Source organism: Somniosus microcephalus, chromosome 8 (assembly GCF_052327205.1).
Source record: "Somniosus microcephalus isolate GS21.2 chromosome 8, FLI_Smic_1.0, whole genome shotgun sequence".
Classification (NCBI taxonomy): Eukaryota; Metazoa; Chordata; class Chondrichthyes; order Squaliformes; family Somniosidae; genus Somniosus; species Somniosus microcephalus.
In genome coordinates this window covers 161,238,389-161,263,787 of record NC_140994.1, presented here as the reverse complement: position 1 = coordinate 161,263,787, position 25,399 = coordinate 161,238,389, and the positions used below count along the sequence as shown (strand labels likewise).

Sequence of the window (25,399 nt, the reverse complement as noted above, 5' to 3'; positions counted from 1 at the left end):
GATAGGTACAGGAGACAAAAGGAATCATAATGAGAGCAATCAAAGAAATAAAAGACATACGCAAGAGGCAGAGAATGAGAATAGCTAAAGGCGATAGTGAGGTAGAATGAAAAGCATGAAACGCTCTCAAACTGAAGCCGATTCCAATGGCCAGAGTATGGTGGAAAATGACCTCCATGTTGGAAGGGTAATTAGACGGGTAAGTGGATGGCACGGATTTCCAGATTAAATATCCGCAACAGGTAGATCTGAAGTTACTGCCAGGAAGCATATTTGTTGTTCCTGTCATAACGGCTTACTGCCATACGTTACAAACTCCCACTTACATATTCAGGCTCTAAGTTTGTGATAGAGATTGTTGACGAGCACACACTGAACCTAAAACATCTCTCAGAACAGGAAAAAGACGCTTCAAATGATAAGGAGAGAATGTTGATAACGTGGGTCACGAGTAAACATAAATCAGTTCAGCAGGAGGTCTCACTGACAGCTCGAGACTGTAGCCCAAGTGATGTTGAGAAAATATCGATAGTGAGTAATTGCGATTACATATAGACTGTAAAAGCGATCGATCGCTTCAAACTAATTTACTATCCTGTCCGTACAGTGGGGTTATATAATATAGGGAATACAGTTTCCTTACATAATCATTAAGCAACAGTAAACTGGTTTAACCATCACGCCTTTACTCTGCTAATAACAATGTATGAAGGCGAGTGGAGGCAAACATTAGAAGACCTAAATTAACATTAGCCGAATGGCCAGGCATGTCAGTAATAATGAAGTGAGATGTTCGAATATACCAGCAAGCTCAGAACTGGTAGGAGGTTCATCCTGTGTTTACTGATGCTGGAAATTGTGGGTAGTAAGTGTATCGGTGCTAGAAACATTTTCTGGTACAGATTTCCTATGGTGTCTAAGCAAGGAGTCTGGATCGTTCGGTTTAGCGGTGATCAGTATTCAGGACTGCCCGCACAAAGGGTTTTGTCGGTCTGTGGGATTCGGGTCGAAACATTCTGCACATCGATCAATCTGCAAGTAAGATTGGTTTAAATTTCCTATTCAGAGACAGCCAGCGGCTGGGTGATTTGATACATTGCTCTTAGGTTCCCGTCATCAGTTAGATTAGCGCGGAAGAGTTCCACAAGCTCACCGTGGTTCATTACACTGCTAAAGACCTACACGCTTCTGAAGGAAAGGCACAATACAGTCGGTTCTATTATTGCTGCATGGTGAGGTTTTCTGATATCTTTAATGTAGAAACAGAAAGCAACATTTCTGCTTTATATAAGGTGGAAAGTGAACGATTTGCGCTGTCGAATATATCCACTCTGTCAGTGCTGTAAATATATGCGGAATGCTCAAAGGTTTGAGCGCAGACTTGGGATTTTCTGCTGTGTGAGTCAGTTTTAACATCCTCGTGGAAGGCATCGGATAAGATTCCTGCTCAAACTATTCATTGTCGATGCTGCGTGGAAATTCAATTGTTTACTCTGGGATGGGGAGCCAACCACTCTTCCGAATCATGATGATGGCATAAATACTGCAAGAAAATAATTTTATTGCTAATCGTCCCCAGTAAAAGCACTAAATCGAACAGAATCTCTCGTTTGAGTTACGTTCATTTACTAACACAGTATCAAGCCCTCTGGCGTATAATGATGCCTAACCCTTCGAACCCGATACTAAAAGTGCTGTTCGATGCGAGTCCCTCCAAACCCCTGGGCTCCAGACAGCTGTCAGTGCCATGTCCACGGCCAGCCGAGCTAGGGCCAGCCGAGCTTTCCAAACATGTGCATCTGTGGAATTTTAAGGACAGAGCCATCCTATCTGCGTTTTAAGAACCACAATATTGCTACCAATAATGCCTTAATATTGCAGGAGGAAAAGTCACCCTGACACGTATGAGCGCCGAGTAAATAAGCTAGAATTCCTTGCCCTGGGTTCCAAGTGTTATTTATTACTGATTGTGCAAATTAACTTCCCAATTTGTACAAACGCGCTAGCAAGGATGCTGGGCGAGGCACCCTCCGCAGACTGCAACATTCGCATTTATAAGAAGGCGAGTTATTTGCGTCTTTCTATCACTTGTCACTTTTCTGATCAAAGGAGAAGTTAGTATGGTCCCAGTCTGCTCCATTAATTGGGTTTATAATTTACTTTGAAGTTTAGTTCTTTGTATATTCACATTTCATTTCAAAACACTAAGGGAGAAAGTGGGATACTTTAATGAGGACGTACAGGGAATTAAATTGGGCACGGTGTTGCTTGTGCTCTGCTGGGACTGACTATCCCACTCACTGGCGATCGATCAGCCAGTTTTATCTTCAGGTCATAAATTCAGTATCAGAAGCGGTAACTATCTATATATCAATGACCTGAATGGAATAATTGCACGTTTAATCCTTTATAAATTGCAATACGTTCTACACTGTGCTTAAAAGGGAAGGCAGTCATGCCCCACCCCACCTGTAAGAACAATTCAATTTAGCAAAGAATAACGTCGGTATCAACAGGTAAATGCCATTGTTGAGAGATCACCGATTCATTAGTGTCTTGAAAAAGGCATAAGAAAGCGAACTAATATATATATATATATATATGTGTATGTGTGTGTGGGTATATATCTATCTATATATATATATATATAAACATATATAATTGCGGCTTCTAATGTAACAAGTATGCATGCTATTCTGTACAATTGAACGTTGAGGTGCGCTAACTGCATGATGCACCTCCACCACTAGAGAGAGTCATGTTTTCCACAAAACGTAGCTTCCTTCAGCGTCCGTAACTTACAGACACGCCTTTAGTTATTGTACATCCAAAAAAATAAATGAAAAAGGATTCGGCGTCCGCAGTTCCCATTTCACAGAGACTAAGACAAGGGTACACACGTCCCGTAATATAAAGGCTCTCGCCAATTCTGAAATATAAATGCACGAAGCTGTTTACTGAACTTACTTCTGGCAGAGCGCGAGTGAGAGGAACTGAGCGATTCAAAGCACAGTAATCTATTTTGCTTATATCTTGTTTCCAGATCTGACAACGTTCTTGAGCGATTCAACAGGAAATCTGAATGAAATTTTCTTAAATCAGTAGTGAAGACAATTAGTTCAGCACCATGGATTTCGTTATGAAGCAAGCGTTGGGCGGTAAGTAAAGCCAGTCATTACTATTTGGAGAAGTCTGCGATGCTGTTATCAAACACGGAAGAATCATTTAGGAAATGTGATCTGTCTTGATTTTACACTGACTGACAATCTTTGCTCCCGGTTTTACTGCGACGTTGTCGATGATTCTCCCGCTCGGGTCTCAGTCTTAACGTAACTCACGATTTCATTGAAAAATAAACAGACAAGGCATGTCTGGAAGTGAGGTTCGCTGAGAGATCTGTTGTTTGCTCAAGGTCACACCGTATGCTAAAAATCGGTGAAAAGGTTAAATGATGCTAGAAGATCAAGCAGCTGGGGTGCTGAGGGATTAGTGCCGATAATAAGCGTGTGGCCCCGAGAGACACTGTGACTGGCGTAGAGATAATGATGTTCATAAACCCGGAATATTCTCTTAAAGGAACAGTGTACTTTATCTGTAGCCATGGTACGTTTAAAAAACAATTCAGAGAGATAATACAGCCCATGTAACCAAAGTCTTTGCCGAAGTGTTCCTGAAGTTTAAATTCGCAAAATCAACATAAAACCCAAGCGCGATGTGATTTCTTTACTCCAGCTGATTCTTTAGTGACTCTGGCAAAAAAAAAACCTGCTTGTGGATATTAGGAAGTGGCTTGCAAATCTGCTGGATAAGGAATCTGTAGCACGTGAAACAGCCTCATTCTTATAATTGACAAGAACATTCTTATTTTAATTTTTTTTTGCAGAATGTAGGCGTATTTTGAGGTAAATTTGCCAGATTGAGTAAGAAGCCAGACACTTCCTTGAGAATAAGACAGATCGAGTCATTTGCCTTTTGAGGATATATATATGTATAATATATCCGGTACATTGCGGTACGCTAACTGGTAGACCTCCAACAAACACAGGGGGTGGCGATGTTTTGTTGCTGGTGAAGTTTCATTTATACTGCGGAATATCCAGACAGATGCCACATTTAAAGGATTTAAAAATCATTTTGTTCAACAGGCAGCTGCACAGCTACTGGTTTCCACTGGGAACTCGCGGCGCAAAGTTCAGCATTCATCCAAGGCCAGGGAGTCACAGACAAACACTATTCGGTATACTGCCCATATGTTGAGTTGCTTCTAATTGTTTTGCAGTGTTTTTTTTTGCAGCTTCAGTTACACCGTGTCAATTTCGTGTCATTTTTGCTGATTCCCTCCCCGAGGGAACAAACGAAAGTCAGTTTATTAACAGGTGCTTTGACGTTTCACCAGTATGAGGTCCCATCCACAATGCTGCGATTGGAGCCTGTGTTAAGCACGGTTACTTATAGTGGGTGCGGAACACACATATATATAGATATTTTCTTCAGAAAGCATAGGAAATCCAAAAAGAAAACAAGTTGGATCCATCTTGAGAAATACATTTCTTAATTTGAAAAAGAGAGTACAATTTTATCGAATAGTCAACCGCCCGACTGATTTAGCAACATTTTCCAAAAATAATTAGGAATTATTACAAATTTAGACTTTGTTACTGGGCACGATATTTACACTTTCATTGAATTATTAACTACGACAAGCAGCACACATCAAAACTAGTTATTTCATTCAATAGCAGCTTTTTGGGATATGCCACTCTCATTGATGCAGGATGTTCTACTCAAAAGCGTTTTAACTTTCCTAATTTTGAAATCAACCGATCCTTTCAAAGCCCCAATGAACATCTACGTCACGGATACTGTAGCAATAAAAGAACATTTTTGAATATTGAATTTGTAGAGGTTTCATTGAATATCAAATATGATTTTATATATACGTTTATATTTATTCCAATACATTTTTCAAAAATCAACTTGAAAGCAAGGTAAAGGGATTGTATTCTCAACCTGTAGGGTTTCTACTGGAAAAGTTAGATTTGTCTTTAGCTGTCAACTGCTTCTGACTACTCCATTCATGTCACAAGGAATTACAAGACTTCAGGATCCCACATAATATAGAACAAAAAAAGCATAATATGATCATATGCAATGGCATTAAATTAAAGAGAAGGTTGAGAGGTGATATGATTGCTGTTTTTAAGATTCTAAAGGGACTGGATAATGTAGACCATGACTAGCTATTTCACCTTGACCAGAACAGCAGAACCAGAGGACATGGTCTGCACTTGGGGTAAATTCAAAGCAAATCTTCCAAAAACAATATTTCAGTGAGTGAGTGATCAATCTATGGAAAAGGCTCCCTAGGGAGATGGTGGGATGCAGTTAGTATTGATTCATTCAAATGCAAATTAGATTACTTTCAGAAAATAACATTGTGGGATACAGTATATAAAAGAAAGACTTGCACTTATATAGCACCTTTCAAAACCACCAGACATCTCAAAGCACTTTACAGCCAATTAAGTACTTTTTGAAGTGTAATCACTGTTGTAATGTAGGAAATGCAGCAGCCAATTTGCGCACAGCAAGGCCCCACAAACAGCAATGTGATAATGACCAGATAATATGTTTTTGTTAAGTTGGTTGAGGGATAAATATTGGCCAGGACACCAGGGATAACGCCCCTGCTCTTCTTCAAAATAGTGCCATGGGATCTTTTACGTCCACTTGAGAGAGCAGACAGGGCTTCAGTTTAACATCTCATCCGAAAGACGGCATCTCCGACAGTGCAGCACTCCCTCAATACCACACTGGAGTTTCAGCCTAGCTTTATGTGTTCAAGTGCCTGGAGTGGGACTTGAACCCACAACCTTCTAGACTCAGAGGCAAGTGTGCTACCAACTGAGCTACAGCTGATACAATATGAGTAATTGAGACATGACATGGTAAGTGTAGCATGCTTGGAAGGAATGATGACTTTGGACTTCTGGTTCCCAAAGCTCTCCACCACTGGGGTTTTCCTTGCATCATGTCTGACTCTGTTGTACAACTACATAGGTGTTCAATACCTCTGCTTAGCCATAACAGAATATCGGACACCTCCCAGGTTCTGAATAGAAAATACCTATTTTATTTTATTACAAATATTCCACTCCTCTATAATTAGGTTCTGTGGAGTACAGGATGTCTGCAGTGATGTCTTTGGGGACCATAAAGTTTGGTATGGTGAGGGATAGAATTTATAAAGTTAACTAACCGTGGAAGAGTTTTGAGAAGTTCAGCTACTCAATGAGATGCACTCCTGAACAGAAGAATTAATCCCCAGAAATTAAAACAGAAAATGCTGGAGATACTCTGCAGGTCAGGCAGCACCTGTGGAGAGAGAAACAGAGTTAATGTTTCAGGTTGATGACCTTTTGTCAGAACTGGAAAAAGTTAGAGATGTAACAGATTTTAAGCAAGTGCAGGGGCAGGGGAAGGAGGGGGGAGGAAAGAACAAAAGGGAAGGTCTGTGATAGGGTGGAAGGCAGGAGAGATTAAATGACAAAAGGTATGATTGTATAAAGCAAAAAGAGATGGTAATGGGACAAGTAAAGATACAAAAAATGAGTCTAGAAGAGGTGTAAATGGGAATAGCAGAATCATCAACAGCTGCCATCTGAAAAAAATAGGAGCAGAGCTTATAGTCTGACATTGTTGAACTTGATGTTGAGCCCAGAAGGCTGAAAAGTGCATAATCGAAAGATGAGGTGCTGTTCCTTGAGCTTACGTTGAGCTTCGTTGGAACAGTGTAAGAAGCTGAGGACAGAGAGGTCCCCAATTCTTGTCTTAGAACAGAGGCAGACGAGCTGCCCAATAATTCTACTGTGAAAATAGTCACGAAAACCTGTGCAAATAAACAGGTGGATTTCTCACTGATTTTCCCTTCCCTGCCTCTGAGGAAGTGTGTGGCCTCTGCTCAGCATTTCCCCATGACAGTGCAGTACAAATCAGAAACTCAACACATAGAGGTGTACAGACATATGCATGTCCTACCACTCTGCTCTACTTCTTTCCATTGATAATCTACTCCTATTTATGGCAATTCTAGGAAGGAAAATCTTCAGTCGCTCTATACATTGTGGATAAGTGCTTCCGCCAAAGGAAGACCATTCCAAGAGTAGTTACTGTATGATTCTTCAGACTTATAATTTCAGACTTATAATCTCGATGTGGCAGAAGGAGTCCTTCGCCTTTCTGAAAGCCATATATTTTAGAACTAACATGACCAATCAGCTGAGGTTTTGAAAATAATGAACTGCTTAGTCAAGCTGGCACAAATGTCTGGCTAAATTCTGGTTATGGGCCAGTGAGTCTTCTAAGATGGGAACACTGAGTAATGCACATGAAATGTCATCCTAATATATTAAAATAATAAGCGGTCTTGTAGTTTCAGCAAAGTTGCTTCAATCAATTACATTTATTTGTGACTCAATAAGCATGGTTACTTTAATACAACAATACAGTCTATACCAGTACTCACTATTGAACTTTCCTATTTGGTGAATAGAAATTGAAAACCTAAAGCAATTTAGAATTTTATACGTATAGACATTTATTCACTGAATAACCCTAGTTGTAAATTGCAGTTCACTAAATATAATTTAGCTGAGGTTGTGCATAATACTATAGTTAGGTACTATCCTCTTTGGGGGAAGAGCAAGGTAAGCAGGGTATCTTGGGGCCTTGGCCAGACTGACACATCTAATGATGAAAGCTCAGAATTAAGTCAACGCGGTGTCCGACTCAGTAATCCAATACCTAAAATGGATGGACCTGCAATACCCCAGGGCACTGATAATGAATGATCAGCCGTGGAACCTGGAGAGATAGACCTGTCACTGGTGGCTGGGATTATTTTCCCTCAGCTTCAGCTAATCCTGCAAGTCAGTGCCTCAATGCATATGGTGATCCTAGCTGGAGAAGCAGTGGGAAGCATACCAATGCTCTGTAGTACTTGCGTGATTTTAACTGGTTGAATGCCTGCAATACCCTTGCCCAACCTGTGCCTAAGCACTCTTGACTTGAATAGGTGGGGCATGTCACTTTGAAGAGGGGTGTACACTCCACATTGGAAAACAGAAACCTTACAGCCGAGTGTAGGTTTTCAAGTAGTTTGATTTAGAGAGTTAAACATGGTAATAGGTTCTCCTGCATATCAGACACCTGACTGACCAAACAAATATACCAAAATTACAAGTAGTGGTCTTCTGTATAATGTACTTCCTGAAATTTATTAATTCTATAGTTGACCAAGCTGCAACAGGTTAGCACATAGGTGTCTATTCTGCAGTACCATACATCAGAAGAGTGTGGGGGAATCACAGAATTGGGTAAGCAGACTATGTTCCCATTTCTTGCTGGGCTGCAATTCTGAATTTTGTGCGTCAGAGTGTTTGTGCCCATTAGCTTCATTAAGGTTTCAGGTGTGATGCAAACAATATCTGTGAGATGTACCCCGGTTCTGCTCTTTATTTCTTTCAGTACCTATTTGGTATGGGAATAAGATCCATCGACAATGGAGCTCTTAAGGGAACAGGCTTTGTATGGTTTTTATTTGAAATAGTTACAATACCTTTTAATAGAGTGATTTTCTTTGAGTTTTCTTAATCTTTTGATAATTTTGAGGAAAAAGTGGAGGCAATATCTTTACTCCTTTAAGTCACATTGTTTTTAAACTGCCTCAAATGCTTGAATTGACACCAAATGAAAGGAGGCATGTCAGTGACATCAGCAAGCACTAAACCATATCTGCACATTTTAGCACATCTACCTGCCAATTATTAAGGGTAATTGCTACAGCTTTTCCCAAGTCAGCAGGGAACTAGCAGCAGAGCTGTACCACCTGCAGAAAATTACAACATAGGAACACCACTACCATGGCTGGCAAGGTCACCACTGCCTCAGCTGTTAATCCTGTGCCTTATTCCTGGCTAGCACAGTAATATCAGCTAATATAATGCTCACAACTGTATCAAACAGAAGACTGATGTTTACGTTGCAGTGGTTTAATGTGTGAAGGCCTTGGAAGATGTGAGTGTGGAAAGGCTTTCAATTAGAAGTTGCAACCTGAATGTGTGCCCTGCCAAAGTATAGGTATGCATGAGATGCAGTGAAAGAGCTGTGTGAAGGGAGGCTTTAGAAACATTGGGGGGCATTTTTATTTGCAGGAATGCGAGGGTTTGGGAGCGTGTGAGGGGTTAAAAGCGCAGAAATTGACAGCGTGTCGGGAAGCCGGCTCCAACCCACCAACTTCCGCATTTAATTGCAACGCGTTAGGCTGCGTGCAAGCAACCCCCTCGGGAGAGGCGGGCTGTCAATTTCAATATGTTAGTAGCTCATTAAGAGTGATAATAACATGGGTTTTGTGATTTAACTGTGATGCACGGGTTTCTCAGGTTTCCTGGAACTTGCCAGTGAAAGCAAGGTGAGAACACAGCGGCAGTTGAGGGGGCTGAAGAAATGACAGGCAAACATTCCAGTAACCTCACAGCTGCTTTCATGCCTGATTGTGTGAAAGGCTTTTGTTCACAGTACTTGTGTTGAGAGGTTACGTTCACTACTTTACAAGCAATATTCCCTCTAAGGAGTAATGGGAAAGGTCCCGCGCAGGCCTCTCACCGGCTTTTCCATTGTAAGTACCGCACATGCGCAGAAATCTAAAGGCCCTCGCAGTAAAAGAAACAGGCCTGCAGAACAAAGCGCAACCTACAAGGAACATTGTTTACAGGTGACTTTCACTACTTTGGAGGTGACTTTCACTACTTTGGAGGTTTGTACATCTGATCTCCACTTTGCAGCTGTGATCTATCAGATCAGCATTGGTGCTACTTACGCTGTTTTACTTTGGACCTCAGATATCTGAATGCGCGAAGCATTCGCAACAAAATAGATGAATTATTAATGGCTCAGATACAAATTCATAGGTTTGATCTAATAGCAATTTCAGAGACGTGGTTGCAAAGTGACCATGGTTGGGAACTAAATATTCTAGGATACTTAACTTTTAGAAGAGATAGGCAAAATGGAAAAGGAGGGGTAGCCCTGATAATAAAGGATGGGATAAAGACAGTAGAGAGAAAGGATCTTAGCTCCGAAAATTAAGAAGTAGAATCAGTTTGGGTGGAGCTAAGAAACAGCAAGGGGCAGAAAACATTAGTGGGAGTTGTTTATAGGCCCCCAAACAGTAGTTGTAATGTAGAGCAGAGTATAAAACAGGAAATTAGAGGTGCATGTAACAAGGGTAATACATATAGATTGGACAAACCAAATCTGCAATAATAGTGTGGAGGACAAATTCATGGAATGTATAGAAGATCGTTTTCTAGATCAGTATGTTGAGGAACCAAGTAGGGAACAGGCTATTTTTTAGATCTAGTATTGTACAATGAGAAAGGGTTAATTAATAAACTTGCAGTAAAGGGGCCTTTAGGGAAGAGTGACCATAATATGATAGAATTCTATATTAAGTTCAAAAGTGATTTAGTTAAATCCGAAACTAGGGTCTCAAATCTAAACAAAGCAAACTACATAGGTATAAGGGGCGAGTTGGCTAAGGTAGATTGGGAAACTACATTAAAAGGTATGATGGTAGACAAGCAATGCCTAGCATTTAAAGAATTAATACATAATTTACAACAAATATACATTCCTTTAAGGCACAAAAACCCCACAGGAAAAGTGGTCCAACCGATGCTAACAAGAGAAGTTAAAGATAGTATTAGATCAAAGGAAGAGGCTTATAATGTTGTCAAAAAGAGTAGTAAGCCTGAGGATTGGGAGAATTTTAGAATTCAGCAAAGAAGGACCAAGAAATTGATAAAGAAAGGGAAAATAGAGTATGACAGTAAACTAGCGAGAGACATAAAAACTGATTGTAAAAGCTTCTATAGGTATGTAAAAAGGAAAAGATTAGCAAAAGTAACCAGGGGTCCCTTACAGGCTGAGACAGGAGAAATTGTAATGGGGAACGAGGAAGTGGCGGAGAAATTAAACAAATACTTTGGGCTGGATTTTACCAGCCCTGAGGAGGCGGGTTTGGAGGCGGGATTGCTGGGAAAATCCCCCAAAATGGGAGCAGGTCCCAAACGCGCTCCCAACCTGCCTCCAAACAATCTTCCTGGGAGTCGGGTCCTCAATTTGCACAGGAACCCAATTCTTAGTGGGAGGAAGAGGATTATAGCCATTTAACTGCCTGTTAACAGTAATATCTTCTATACATTCCACTATTTAAGAAAGGGGGAAGAGAGAAAACGGGGAACTACAGACCAGTTAGCCTGACATCAGTAGTAGGAAAAATGCTAGAATCTATTATTAAGGACGTGGTAACAGGGCACTTAGAAAATAATAATAGGATTCGGCAGAGTCAACGCAGATTTATGAAAGGGAAATCATGTTTGACAAACCTGTTAGAGTTTTTTGAGGTTGTAACTAGCAGAATAGATAAGGGGAACCAGTGGATGTGGTGTATTTGGATTTTCAGAAGGCATTCGATAAGGTGCCACACAAGAGGTTATTAAACAAAATTAGGGCTCATGGGATTGGGAGTACTATACTAGCATGGATTGAGGATTGGTTGACGGACAGAAAACAGAGAGTGGGAATAAGTGGGTCATTTTCAGGTTGGCAGGCTGTAACTAGTGGGGTACCGCAAGGATCAGTGCTTGGGCCTCAGCTATTCACAATCTATATCAATGATTTGGATAAGGGGACCAAAAAGTAATATATCCAAGATTGCTGATGATACAAAGCTAGGTGGGAATGTAAGTTGTGTGGAGGATGCAAAGAAGCTTCACGGGGATATAGCCAGACTAAGTGAGTGGGCAAGAACATGGCAAATGGAATATAATGTGGAGAAATGTGAAGTTATCCACTTTCGTAGGAAAAATAGAAAAGCAGAGTATTTTTTAAATGGTGAGAGATTGGGAAATGTTGGTGTTCAAAAGGACCTGGGTGTCCTTGTACACGAATCACTGAAAGTTAACATGCAGATACAGCAAGCAATTAAGAAAGCAAATAGTATATCGGCCTTTATTACAAGAGGATTTGAGTACAAGAGTAAAGATGTCTTACTGCAATTGTATTGGGCCCTGGTGAGACCACACCTGAATTATTGTGTACAGTTTTGGTGTCCTTACCTAAGGAAGGATATACTTGCCATAGGGGGAGTGCAACGAAGGTTCACCAGACTGATTCCTGGGATGGGGGGATTGTCCTATGAGGAGAGATTGAGTAGACTAGGCCTATATTCTCTAGAGTTTAGAAGAATGAGAGGTGATCTCATTGAAACAGTCAAAATTCTTACAGGGCTTGACAGGGTAGATGCAGGGAAGATGTTTCACCTGGCTGGGGAGTCTAGAACTAGGGTTCAATGTCTCAGAATAAGGGGTCGGCCATTTAGGACTGAAATGAGGAGAAATTTCTGCACTTAGAGGGTGGTGGATCTTTGGAATTCTCTACCCCAGAGGGCTGTGGAGGCTCAGTTGTTGGGTATATTCAAGACAGAGATCGATAGATTTTTGAATATTAAGGGAATCAAGGGATATGGGGATCGGGCAGGAAGGTGGAGATGAGGTAAAAGTTCAGCCATGATCTTATTGAATGGCGGAGCAGGTTCTAGGGGCCAAATGGCCTACTCCTGCTCCTATTTCTTATGTTCTTAGATGATGACCAAGATGACCAGCAGCAACAACAGCACCAGGAGCTGGAGGAAGAGCACCATCAGGAGCACCAGCAGCAGCACTAGTAGGAGCAGCAACAGCTTGCTCCTCACAGACCTGCCGCTCCACAGGAGAGAGGGGATGAGCAGAGAGATGCAGCTCGCAGGAAGCCATTCCTGCAACCCAGGATGTATAGGCAGAGGATGGGCTTCCTGGACATTTTGGAACAGCACTGTCTCAGGAGGCTCAGAGTCTCGCATCAGGTGGTGGCAGACATTTACAGTCTGCTGGAAGAAGACCTGCTGCCAAGTGGGCATGGTGGCCATGCTTTACCAGTGGCTATCAAAGTCACCACCACCCTCAACTTCTTTGCCTCTGGTTCCTTCCAGGGCTCTGCCGGAAACATTTGCAGGATCTCGCAGTCGGCATAAGACAGGTGACTGATAGCATGTTCGCCAGGGCAGGCAATTATGTACATTTTGCCACTGATAATGCCAGTCAGAATGAGCGGCTGCTTGGGTTTGCTGCTCTGGCTGGCTTCCCACAGGTGCAGGGCATCACCGACTGAATGCTTGAGGCAATGAAGGCTCCCTCAGATCATCCAAGAGTATTCATCAACCGCGAGAGCTTCCACTCCATCAATGTGTAGCTGCCGTGCAACCACAAAAGGATGTTGATGCAGGTGTGTGCAAGATTCCCAGGCAGCTGCCATGATGCTTGCATCCTGCGCAAGTCCACCCTCCCTGATCTCTTCACACCTTGAAGCAGACTTACCGGCTAGCTGCTTGGAAACAAGGGATACCCAATTAAAATGTGGCTGATGCATCCTTGAGTAACCCAGCCAATGAGGCCCAGGAGCGATATAATGAAAGCCATATGAAAACCAGATGTGTCATTGAGCAAGCAATCGGCATGCTGAAGATGCGCTTCAGGTGCTTTTACAGATCTGCAGGCAATTTAGTTCCAGGTTTCCTGTGCACTACCAGACCCACCTGCTCCCAGCGTGTCATGGTACTGTTAAATATTCTTAATTTACCAACATAGCACAAATTGTCCATTTAGCACAATTTGCATATACATAGAATTGGCACAATATGGCCAGTTTGTACTTAGGTCGTTCTTTCTGTTTTTTTTTTAAAGGTGGTATACAACTGAAGAACACCAAAATCTCCCTTTTACGTAGATTGTTATTCTTTTAATCCTAAGGATTAATTCTGTGATCTCCTGCTTCCCATGGGAATCTGCACTTGAAGAGAGTGCTGCTGGGAGAAATGGCAACAATATTATAGATCTGGAGCAGGACTTGCCACAAGGTTGCGCTGGTTTTCTTGGTGCAATTTGCCAGCAATCGGCCAAACCAGAGCAAAAGATCATGGAATTTTATGCGCAAATTACGTCCAGTGCAACTCGAGTTTCCACAATCTATTGCGCTAGTTTAAAAAACATCGCTCTAGTAGCTGGCCCCGCCCACAAAACTGGCCATGACCCCAAATCGAATTAATCACCATTGCAGGCCTTCGAGGAGGCTCTTAAAATGTATGGAACGGCATGCAGTTGTTGTACTTATGTGATAGTTACCCACTAAACGTGCCAGAAAAAGTTAGGGCTTGTTCATTCAAGTGTAAGTGAATTTTTAACGGCGTGATATGTCTTAATTACTGCCTAGCAACCTCTCTGGCACTGAAAATTAACTTTTAAAAATGTGAAGACTCATTCCTTCAGATTTTAATTATTGTTGGAGATTATTTTTTAAATAAAGAAATTTAAATCCTTTTTTTCCTTTTTCCTTCTGTCTCTTTCATCTCTCTCGTAATCCCATCTTTCTGTCCCTTTCTTTATTTTGCTTTTGATACCTGATTTGGCATTGAATTAACTATTCTAACTTACACTTCCTGGTTTAGACTCAGCACATCTCAGTAAGGATTCTACAATCTGATTAGGTAAGAAGACACACTGTTGCTTGCCCTGTTCACAAAAGGTCCCAGATTCCCTGTAGCGCATGCCACAGTGTTTATGATTTTTAATAACTGCAACTTCTAGTGCAAAAGCCCATAAAAGTCTGTGGCCAAAGGTAAGTGTCATTTGTTCACCACTGACTGCAAAATCCAGGCCAATGTCTAACTTTGAGTGGAGATTAATTCTTTGAATGTGATAAATGTTAAAATTCAGTATCATATTTTCAATATAATTAACATGCATTCAGATATTTCAAAATCTGCTGCTAATCACACCTTTTTCAAGTTATCTATGTGATTTGTGTTTATTATTATCATTCATAATTATACTTAACAATGAATTTAAGGTTAAATTCAGTCTTGAAGCTCTATTTCTATCCCATGTCCCTTCGAGTGCAGCTTGACATTGGGAGCATTATCTATCAATGTGTTTTCTTACATTATTAACTAGCTGGGGGAGCCCGGCTTTGCCAGGGCTGTTTTGGGCCGGGCGGTTTAAATCGAGTGCCAGGCTTTGGGGCCTCTCTGTGTCCCTCTGTGAATCTGCTGCCGGGCAACATTTTAAATCGAGTCCCAGGCTTTTGGGCCCTGTCTGTGTCCCTCTCTCAATCTGCTGGCGGGCAACATTTCTACCTTTTTAATACCTTGAAAGATGAAAGTGAAAGTACTTATAAAACGTTTTTGGTAAATCTTATGTTATTTTTAAAAGAGATACTAACTTTTTCAAAGCTGGATGATCAAAGTAGTTTGAGCTGGAAGCTGAAGTAATGGCAGTGAAACAATGGCTGCCAGATCCCTGAGATGAAAACGATTAGTCCCGCCCACACACACACACACCGATTGGCCAACCATCAGGGGACCGTACTGTAGGATTGGTCAATCGTGACGGCACAGGATTGGTCGAACCTTGACGTCAGTCAATCAATGCTAGCAGATAATGAGTTTAATTTTGAAGGTTTTTTGCATAAGGTGCGAACAGTTTTCGTCCGACCGAAAAGTAAATACGCTTACGAGCGTCCCGGAATCGTAAGCTTTCTTCGGAGGTAACGCGCGCGTAGGTACGCTCTATAACTTTTGAGCGCATAGCCGGACAGACGCACACCCGAGAACAGACAGAAGGACAGACAGATAGATAGACAGACAGACAGATCGATTCCTTTATATATATGTAGATGATGTAGAAATGGAAGATGTTGAGGAGAAAATACATGCTGTCCAATAGAAATATGTAATGGCACTGAATTTTAGTGCATGCTCTAGCAGTGAACCTTAGTGCACTGTATTGCTTTATAGTACACGGCAGCCTCTAATATTTTCATTGCAGTTACTTAAGTGTAGTTGTACTGCATAAGATTGTTTAATATCCACATAATTTTAGGGTAGGGCAAGTGGACAGTGCAGAGTTCCCTGCATTCGCACCGCACTGTCTAATCAGGTAAGGCAGAGCTTTGTGCATATGTGATGCACTATCAATTGCTACAAAAGACTGGAGATTGAGAAAGTAATAAACAGGCTTTTATTACCAAAGAACAGAGCATGCCTCTTGTGGTTGCCTGGTATCCAAAAGGGCTGGAGGCTTCTGAGCAGCGACCTTTATACCCAGCCATGAGGGTGGAGCCAGGGGCGGAGTCAGCTGAGGCATGCACAGACAAGTACAACAATATGCAAGAGTGAACAACAGTACTAACAGTGAACAACAATACTAACAACAGTGGTTTACCACATTCACCCCTTGTTTAGAATTGAGTCCGGCGGGGTGAAGTGCACTAAAAATTCGTGTACTGAAGTCTATCAGGAGGCCTTGTAAGCCGTCCTGAGCGTCGCAGCAGCGGCGGTGATGGTGCAGCTTCCAATGGTGAACCTGGTGTCTCGTTCAGAGGAGGTGTAGCAGGTGGCGGACCCTGGGGCTGCTGCATGCCGTCTACAGGGGTCAGAGCATGGGTAATGGGAGGTAGCAATGGTGGTCTCTCAGAGGCACCCGAAGGTGCGAGGTCTCGTGCGGGGACTGTGTCCTGGGGGTAGGCAGGAGTAGCGGTGGGTGGCGAAGAGGGTGTTTCAGGAGCACCTGCAGGTGCGAGGTCTCGAATGGAGACTGTGTCCTCCCGCCCGTCCGGGTACACCACGTAAGCATACTGCGGGTTGGCGTGGAGGAGGCTCACCCTCTCGACCAGGGGGTCCGCCTTATGGGTCCTCACGTGCTTCCGCAGTAGGACGGGACCTGGAGAAGTCAGCCATGTTGGTAGCGAAATCCCCGACGTGGACTTCCTGGGGAAGGAGAACATTCTCTCGTGAGGAGTGGCATTGGTGGGTGTACAGAGCAGCGACCGAATGGAATGGAGCGCCGCAGGGAGGACCTCCTGCCAGCGGGAGGTCGGAAGGCCCTTAGATTTTAAGTTTAAAAGGACTGCCTTCCAGACTGTCGCATTCTCCCTTTCCACCTGGCCGTTACCCCGGGGGTTGTAGCTGGTGGTCCTGCTTGTAGCAATGCCTCTCGCGAGCAGGTACTGCCGAAGTTCGTCGCTCATAAAAGATGAGCCCCTGTCGCTATGGATATAGCTAGGGAAACCGAACAAGGCGAAGAGGTCATTCAGACATTTAATGACCGTGGTACTGGTCATGTCCGAGCAAGGGATGGCAAACGGGAAACGGGAGTACTCATCAATTATATTGAGGAAGTACACATTGCGGTCAGAGGAGGGGAGGGGCCCTTTAAAATCGATGCTCAGCCGCTCGAAGGGGCGCGTGGCTTTGATCAGGCTCGCTCTGTCTGGCCTATAAAAATGCGGCTTGCACTCGGCACAGATCTGGCAGTTCCTGGTCATGGTCCTGACCTCCTCGATGGAGTAGGGCAGGTTACGGGATTTGATAAAATGGAAGAACCTGGTGACCCCCGGGTGGCAGAGGTCATTGTGGAGGGTCTGTAGCCTATCAACCTGCGCGTTGGCGCACGTACCACGTGATAGGGCATCTGGGGGCTCATTGAGTTTCCCGGGCCGGTACAAGATATCGTAATTGTAGGTGGAGAGTTCGATTCTCCACCTTAAGATCTTGTCATTCTTGATTTTGCCCCGCTGCTTATTATGAAACATAAAAGCCACTGAACGCTGGTCAGTGAGCAGGGTAAATCGTTTTCCGGCCAGGTAATGCCGCCAATGTCGCACGGCTTCCACAATGGCCTGGGCCTCCTTTTCGACAGAGGAGTGTCGAATCTCGGGGCCCTGGAGGGTCCTTGAGAAAAAGGCCACGGGTCTCCCCGCCTGGTTAAGGGTTGCAGCTAGGGCAAAGTCGGATGCGTCGCTCTCCACTTGAAAAGGAAGGGACTCATCCACAACAGTACTAACAGTGAACAACAATACTAACAACAGTGGTTTACCACAATATGTATATATTGAAAGACACTCGTCATTCTCCTGTAGCAATGTAGTCTTCAGGTGAAGAAGGGTGGGAGATAATTAGACCAGGATGCATAGAAGTAATTAACGTAAGAAGTCACACAACACCAGGTTATAGTCCAACAGCTTTATTTGAAATCACAAGCTTTCGGAGCACTGCTCCTTCATCAGGTGAAGTGGAGAAATGCATAAAGACACAGCTTATATAGTCAGAGAATCATGTCAGATGTTTACAGGTAATATTTCCAACTGCCATTTATCACACCTCGGCAGAGAGATAATCACAGCAATCAAAGGTGTGAATGGTGTCCAAACAGGTCAGTCAGGAAAACATTACATCAAAGAACAATGAGGTGGGGTCACAAGGGGTCAATTATTGCAGATGCTGGGGTCTGTGTGAAAAACAAAAAAACAGACAAAAAACATTTTTTTTGCTGGAAATCACAGCAGGTCCGGCTGCATCTGTGTAGGGAGAACAAGCCAATGTCGACTCGAGTCTGGATGACCGAGATCTTGGGTTCATGTCACGCTACATGTAACCCCACCTGACGTAGGGTCATCCAGACTCGAGTCGACATTGGCTTGTTCTCTCTACACAGATGCGGCCGGACCTGCTGTGATTTCCAGCAAAAAAAAATGTTTTTTGCCTTTTTTTGTTTTTCATACAGACCCCAGCATCTGCAATAATTGACCCCTTGTGACCCCACCTCATTGTTCTTTGATGTAATGTTTTCCTGACTGACCTGTTTGGACACCATTCACACCTTTGATTGCTGTGATTATCTCTCTGCCGAGGTGTGATAAATGGCAGTTGGAAATATTACCTGTAAACATCTGACATGATTCTCTGACTATATAAGCTGTGTCTTTATGCATTTCTCCACTTCACCTGACGAAGGAGCAGTGCTCCGAAAGCTTGTGATTTCAAATAAAGCTGTTGGACTATAACCTGGTGTTTTGTGACTTCTTACATTTGTCCACCCCAGTCCAACTCCGGCATCTCCACACCATAGAAGTAATTAGACCAGGATGCATAGAAGTAATCGATCCCCATTTATAAGTCATGCATGCTGCCTTTATTTTTACATTGACATTATACATTTCTATGACAACATTTGAAATGGAAACTGCCTATGTAAACTTGCCACACTGTAATGATACCCTGCTGCTAGCAATGATACTGTAGCCCCTCTGCTGGCAGGTGATGTAATTACAGCATGACCATTTTACGTAGGTAGTTTCCATAAAAAATGTGGACATAGGAATTTATAATGTTTAAAAATTAAAAAGCAATTGCGTGCAGATACACAATTTTTTATATATATTTGGGCAGAGCTCTGCTCGCTGGTCTCCTACCAGTGATATTTGTAATATTAGGAAAGAACATAGGAACAGAGGTTCAAGAGTAGGCCATTAAGCTCCTTGAGCCTGTTCCACCATTCAATGAGATCATAGCTGACTCCATATACCTACCTTTTGCTTCATATCCCTTAATACCTTTGGTTAACAAAAATCTATCACGCTCAGATTTAAAATTAACAATTGACCTAGCATCAATTGCCATTTGCGGAAGAGTGTTCCAAACTTCTACCACCTATTGCATGTAGAAGTGTTTAAGAATTCACTATCCTGTCAGCTCTTTTCTATCATTAAAAAAAAATTGGGCCTAGAAATTCATTAAGGCGCTGCCAGCTTTGCGCCCAGTTAACGCCTAAAGGGTGATTTTGCGCCAAAAATGAGTTTGCGCAGATATTCAGCGCAGCAGTATTGGCGGCGGTAGCCGTTAGCGCTGCGCCGGCACCGATGACGTCATCGGTGTGCGCAGTGCTCCGGTTCCGCCCCGAAACCACGCCGATCCCCATATTTAATTGCGGCCACCTCCTCCAAAGCGGCCGCAAACAGCGACCAGAAAACGGGGCCGTCCTGCTGCCTTAGTGGGGCGCTTTAAAGTGGAAGGTGCGGCCGGCCGCTTTTGCAGCGGCCGCCTGCCCGCACCTCCTTCCCCGGCCTCCTCCACCCCCCCCCCCCGCGGCATTGCCGGCTGCTTTCCGCGAGCCCGGCACTTCTCCGTGGTGCCGGGCTCATTTGCCGGCACTATCCAGCGGCGATCTTCCCATTGCAGGCAGCTCCCCCTTAAGAGAAGGAGGAGGCCTGCAGTACCGCAGCCTGCCGCTGCGCAGCGCCTGGCGCAGCGGCGCCAAGAGCGCTGATATTCAGTGTCAGTGCACCAAGCGGAGGTGGGCACACCCTGGTATAGCGCCCGCTTCCGATTTGGGGCGCTAACAATGAATATCTGACGATTGCTATAGGCTTCCCGGCCAGCGCTAACTTTTGGGCGCTAGGCAGCTGGCGAGGCCATAGTGAATTTCTAGGCCTTGATCTTTAAAGTATTTCAGCAAACTGGAGCTAGATTTTGTAACCAGTGCAAAACTGAAGTTGTGTAAGGCTACCTACTTCAGGTGGTCTTATATTGCAATAGAAAATTTGAATTGCTCCCTGTTCAGGATTGAGAACCATCAGTTAACTTGTGCTGGTCTGATGCAAAACCTACTTTGCAATGATGCAGGATGTGCAGTTTAATTCCCCTATTTGAGGATTGCAGTAAAATTTCTTCAAAATGAAAATACAAGATAATGCTGCAGTTTGAGATTTTTAAAAGCACACTGAATTAAGAAACATTTGTCTGAAGTTTATGGAAAATAATTTCTGTAGATATAACAGCAACAACAACCTGCATTTATATAGAGCCATTAATCTAGAAAGATGTCACAAAGTGCTTCATAGAGGCATAATCAGACAAAAATGAATGCAGAGACAAAGAAATAGATATGACTATAGGAGGGATGACCAAAAGCTTGGTCAAAGGGGTGGGTTTTAAGGAGGGCCTTAAAGTAGGAGAGGGAGGTGGAGATGCAGAGGGGTTTAGGGAGGGAATCCCAGAGCTTAGGGCCTATAGTGCTGAAGGCATCACCAAATATTAAGGAGCTGCAAAGAAAATGGATCACACAAAAGGTTTAAAGCAAATACTGAAAAGCTTTAGACTTGCTTTCCATCATGATTGCTAGAGGGCACTGTCGTCTTTAAAAAGTCTGCTTTACAATTGTTACCTCAGCCACATGTTCTTCAGAACATCAAATTAGCCAAAGTTCGTACAGGTATACACATACAAATATGCTGCATTAGTAGCGACACAGTTATGATCCATAGTAATACGGTGGTAACACATTTATGTTTAGGAATAAAGAATTTTGCAGAGGGAGCACACTTGGAACAATAGTGTGTAAAACATTGGGGAGACCAAACGCAGATTGGGTGACCGCTTTGCGGAACACCTCCGTTCAGTCCGTAAGGGTCACCCCGAGCTTCCGGTCGCCTGTCATTTCAATTCACCATTCCATTCCCACTCAGACCTCACCATCTGCGGCCTCTTGCATTGTTCTACGGAAGCTCAACGTAAACTCGAGGAACAGCACCTCATCTTCCGATTAGGCACTTTACAGCCTTCCGGACTCAATATCGAGTTCAACAACTTCAGATCATAACCTCGGCCCCTATTATATTTTTATATTTTTTATCCACACTTTTGGTTTGTGACTTTTCCTTTTTTTCTCTCTCGCACATGGCAGCTATCTCTCACTCTGCCGGTGCATTTCACACTTCATCTACAGCCATTGTCTGTTCCTTTACCTGTCCTATTACTATCTCATCTCACTTTGAATCATCCCCTCCCCCATTTCCCAGCCCCCAAACTGCCTTTTGTTTCATTTCCTGCCTTTTCTCTCAGTTCTGTAGAAGGGTTTCGACCTGAAACGTTGACTCTATTTCTCTCTCCACGGATGTTGCCCGGCCTGCTGAGTTTTTCCAGCATTTTCTAGTGCGTAAAACTAACCTGTTATACATTGTAATTACCACAAACCTTTATGTGGTGCAAGAGTACATCATATATATATAAAATAAATATCATTGTTTCTACTGAATACAGAATAATTAATCCCCATTTCATCCACTTACAAAAGTTACTTAAGTCAATTATGTCATCTGTTTACATGCTTACAACTAAGAAAATAAATCATAGGTTTGAATATATTAAGCAAATCTAGCTCCAGTTTTTAGTTCCAAATTGCAGATTTGTTTTATAGAATAGTAAAATCCCTTTAACGGGGAAGTCCAAATGATGCCTGTAGCTAAATCTACTCTGCACCTCCCTTCCAGCAAATGTCCAGATTCTGAACTGACCCAAAGTTGACAAATTCAGAAAGATCCATATTGGTTCAAACAAGACTAATTTTAAATCAATTTAGATTGGAAAATGACTTCACATCTTATTTTCAGTTGACAGAGAAAACAAAGTCTAGTGACATTGATCTAAATGACAATTCATCATGTACATGCATGGATGCTTGACTTGTGATGCTGGGAATGATGCCAAAATGCATTGCTATTAGAAACAATCTGAACTGTTCTAGTAGCAATGTAAATGCCACAGAGAACTTGTACAAGGCGTTTGGGACCAGAACTATATCATCTTCCTCAGCCCAGAGATTTAAAAGTTCTTGTTCTGATTTATGATTTTCCCAAATGACCTTTTGCTTTTATGTTGCTTCTTTGAGCTGATCACAATATACAGATGAGAAAGGCCATTCTTAATTCATCCATCCAAAAAAAGCTGTAGTCTCCCATCCATTTTTCTTCCTTAAATGATTCTAGGGCTTTAGCCTTCATTATTCTGTCCAGAAGCCCCTCTCATGTGTTTATTACTCTTTTTGTGTGAATAACTTTCTGACATCAGTCTGAAACTTTATTCGTTTGAACCTGTGCCCCCTAATCCTATCTCCATAGGTTAGTTTGAAAGAATGACCTGGATCCAGCTTTTTTATAATGGCCCAGAAATTCGGGTCAGGGGCTTACTGCGGGTGTAAGCCCCCGATCTGCACTTACCTTGCGCGCCGGCCGTTGAGCTGTGGACCCCGTGGAATTGCGATCCGGGGCCTGGTCCAGCTGCCGGCGTGCAGTGCTTGCATACCCCAGGGGTGCAGTTAGTTCGATGCGTCCCCTGGGATCACGTGGGCTATGGGGAGCCAATTGGAGCAGGGAATGCTCCATTCATAATTCTGACAGGAAGTGCTGTCAAGACTTATAAATACTACGGCCCCAAAATAGCACTAAATCTTCAAATAAATTTTTTAAAAATCACATTTTTTAAATAAACTATAAATTACATGAAATAACTATTTTAAACAATAATTTAAATTTTTGAAAAAAATAATTTTATTTTCTAACGGGGCTAAAAATAAACTTACCTTGCTTTGAAGTATTTAAAAATAATAAACCTGTGGAAAAAATGTTTTAATTTTAATTAATTCACCACTTACCTTGTAACAAGCAGGCCTTACGCCTGCTTTTTACATGTCTAGCTTTTAGAGACTTACCCTCCCGGGAAAACCTGTAAAAAGAAAAACAAAGTTCATTGCGCACACGCAGCCCCTCCCGCGGACACGTTCAAACTCTGAACCCCTTCGTTCAGAGGAACAGAAGTGCCGGTTTCCCGCGCATGCACAGTGCATGCAGGAAACCGGCACTTCCATTGGCCCTACGGGTGAGTACCCCATGTGTACTCACCCGTGGAGACCCAAATTTCTGGGCCATTGTTTACTATCTTGTACACCTTTATAAAGCTACCTCTTAGTCACCTCCTTTCAAGACTGAAAAGCCCACATTCTCCAATCTTTAGTACCTTAGTTCTGCAATCTTAAGGATCAGCCTCATAGCTCTTCTCTGAACTGCCTCTAGTGCTTAAATATTTCCCGTGTTTCACTGACCAGAATTTGAAAAAAAAAATTATTCATTCATGAGATGTGGGCATCGCTGGCAAGGCCATCAATTATTGCCCATCTATAAGTGCCATTGAGAAGGTGGTGGTGAGCTGCCCTCTTGAACCGCTGCAGTCCACGTGGTGAAGCTACTCCCACAGTGCTGCTAGGGAGGGAGTTCCAGGATTTTGAGCCAGCGACAAAGTAACAACGATATAATTCGAAGTCAGAATGGTGTGTGACTTAGAAGGGAACCAAGCCTCTACCTGCTCTTGTTGCCACAGTATTTATTTGACTGTTCCAGTTAAGTTCCTGGTAAATGTTGACTCCCAGGATGTTGATGGTGGGGGATTTGATGATGGCAATTCTGTTGAATGTCAAGGGGAGGTGGCTAGACTCTCTCTTATTTGAGATGGTCATTGTCTGGCACTTCTGTGGCACAAATGTTACTTGCCACTTATCAGCCCAAGCCTGAATGTTGTCCAGGTCTTGCTGCGTATGGCACGGACTACTTCATTTTCTGAGGAGTTGTGAATGGAATTGAACACTGTGCAATCATTAGCGAACATCCCCACATCTGACCTTATGTTGGAGAGAAGGTCATTAATGAAGCAACTGAAGATGACTGGGCCTAGAACACTGCTCTGAGGAACTCCTGCAGTGATGTCCTGGAGCTGAGATGATTGGTCTCCAACAACCACCTAGCCATCTTCCTTTGTGCTAGGTATGACTCCAGCCAGTGGAGAGTTTTCCCCCTGATTCAATTGACTTCAATTTTACTAGGGTTCCTTGATGCCATACTCGGTTAAATGCTGCCTTGATGTCAAGGGCAGTCACTCTCACCTCACCTCTGGAATTAAGCTTTTTTGTCCATGTTTGGACCAAAGGTGTAATGAAGTCACCAGCCAAGGGTCCTGGTGGAACCCAAAGTGAGCAGGTTATTGGTGAGTAAGTATTGTTTGATAGCACTGTCGACGACACCTTCCATCACTTTGCTGATGATTGAGAGTAGACGATAGGGCGGTAATTGGCTTTGTCCTGCTTTGTGTGGACAGGGCATACCTGGGTAATGTTGTAGCTGTACTGGAACAGTTTGGCTAGAGGTGCAGCTAGTTCTGGAGCACTATAGCCGGGATGTTGTTGGCGCCCATAGTGCTCGGCCGTTTCTTGATATCATGTGGAGTGAATCGAATTGGCTGAATACTGGTTTCTGTGATGGTGGGGACCTCAGGAGGAGGCTGAGATGGATCATCCATTCGGCATTTCTGGCTGAAGGTGGTTGCAAACACTTCAGATTCTAGGAGTATGACCAAGTCAGGCTGTTGCTTGACTAGTCTGTATTAGCTTTCCCAATTTTGGCGCAGGTCCCCAGATGTTAGTGAGGAGAACTTTGCAGTGTCAACTAGGCTGGGTGTACCTTTGCCATGTCTGAATCCGATGCCTAGGTTGGAGCCGGGTGATCCATCCAGTTTTATTCTTCTTATACTTTGTAGTGGTTTGATACAATTGAGTGGCTTGCTAGGCCATTTCAGAGGGCAGTT

At 43.1% G+C, this 25,399-nt stretch overlaps 1 protein-coding gene across 3 annotated transcripts in view; it reads left to right on the top strand.

Moving 5' to 3' along the window:
• Positions 1 to 25,399, top strand: part of cplx2b (complexin 2b) — a 423,444-nt gene that overhangs the window by 162,140 nt on the left and 235,905 nt on the right. For 2 of the 3 annotated variants that reach the window (XM_085995293.1, XM_085995295.1), the window contains one exon: positions 3,044 to 3,158. In XM_085995293.1, the coding sequence (XP_085851419.1) occupies positions 3,128 to 3,158 (31 nt within the window). In that variant the 5' untranslated portion in view covers positions 3,044 to 3,127. Of the gene's footprint in view, positions 1 to 2,800; positions 2,893 to 3,043; positions 3,159 to 25,399 lie in introns of those variants that run through there. The other variant, XM_085995292.1, reaches the window with a different exon arrangement.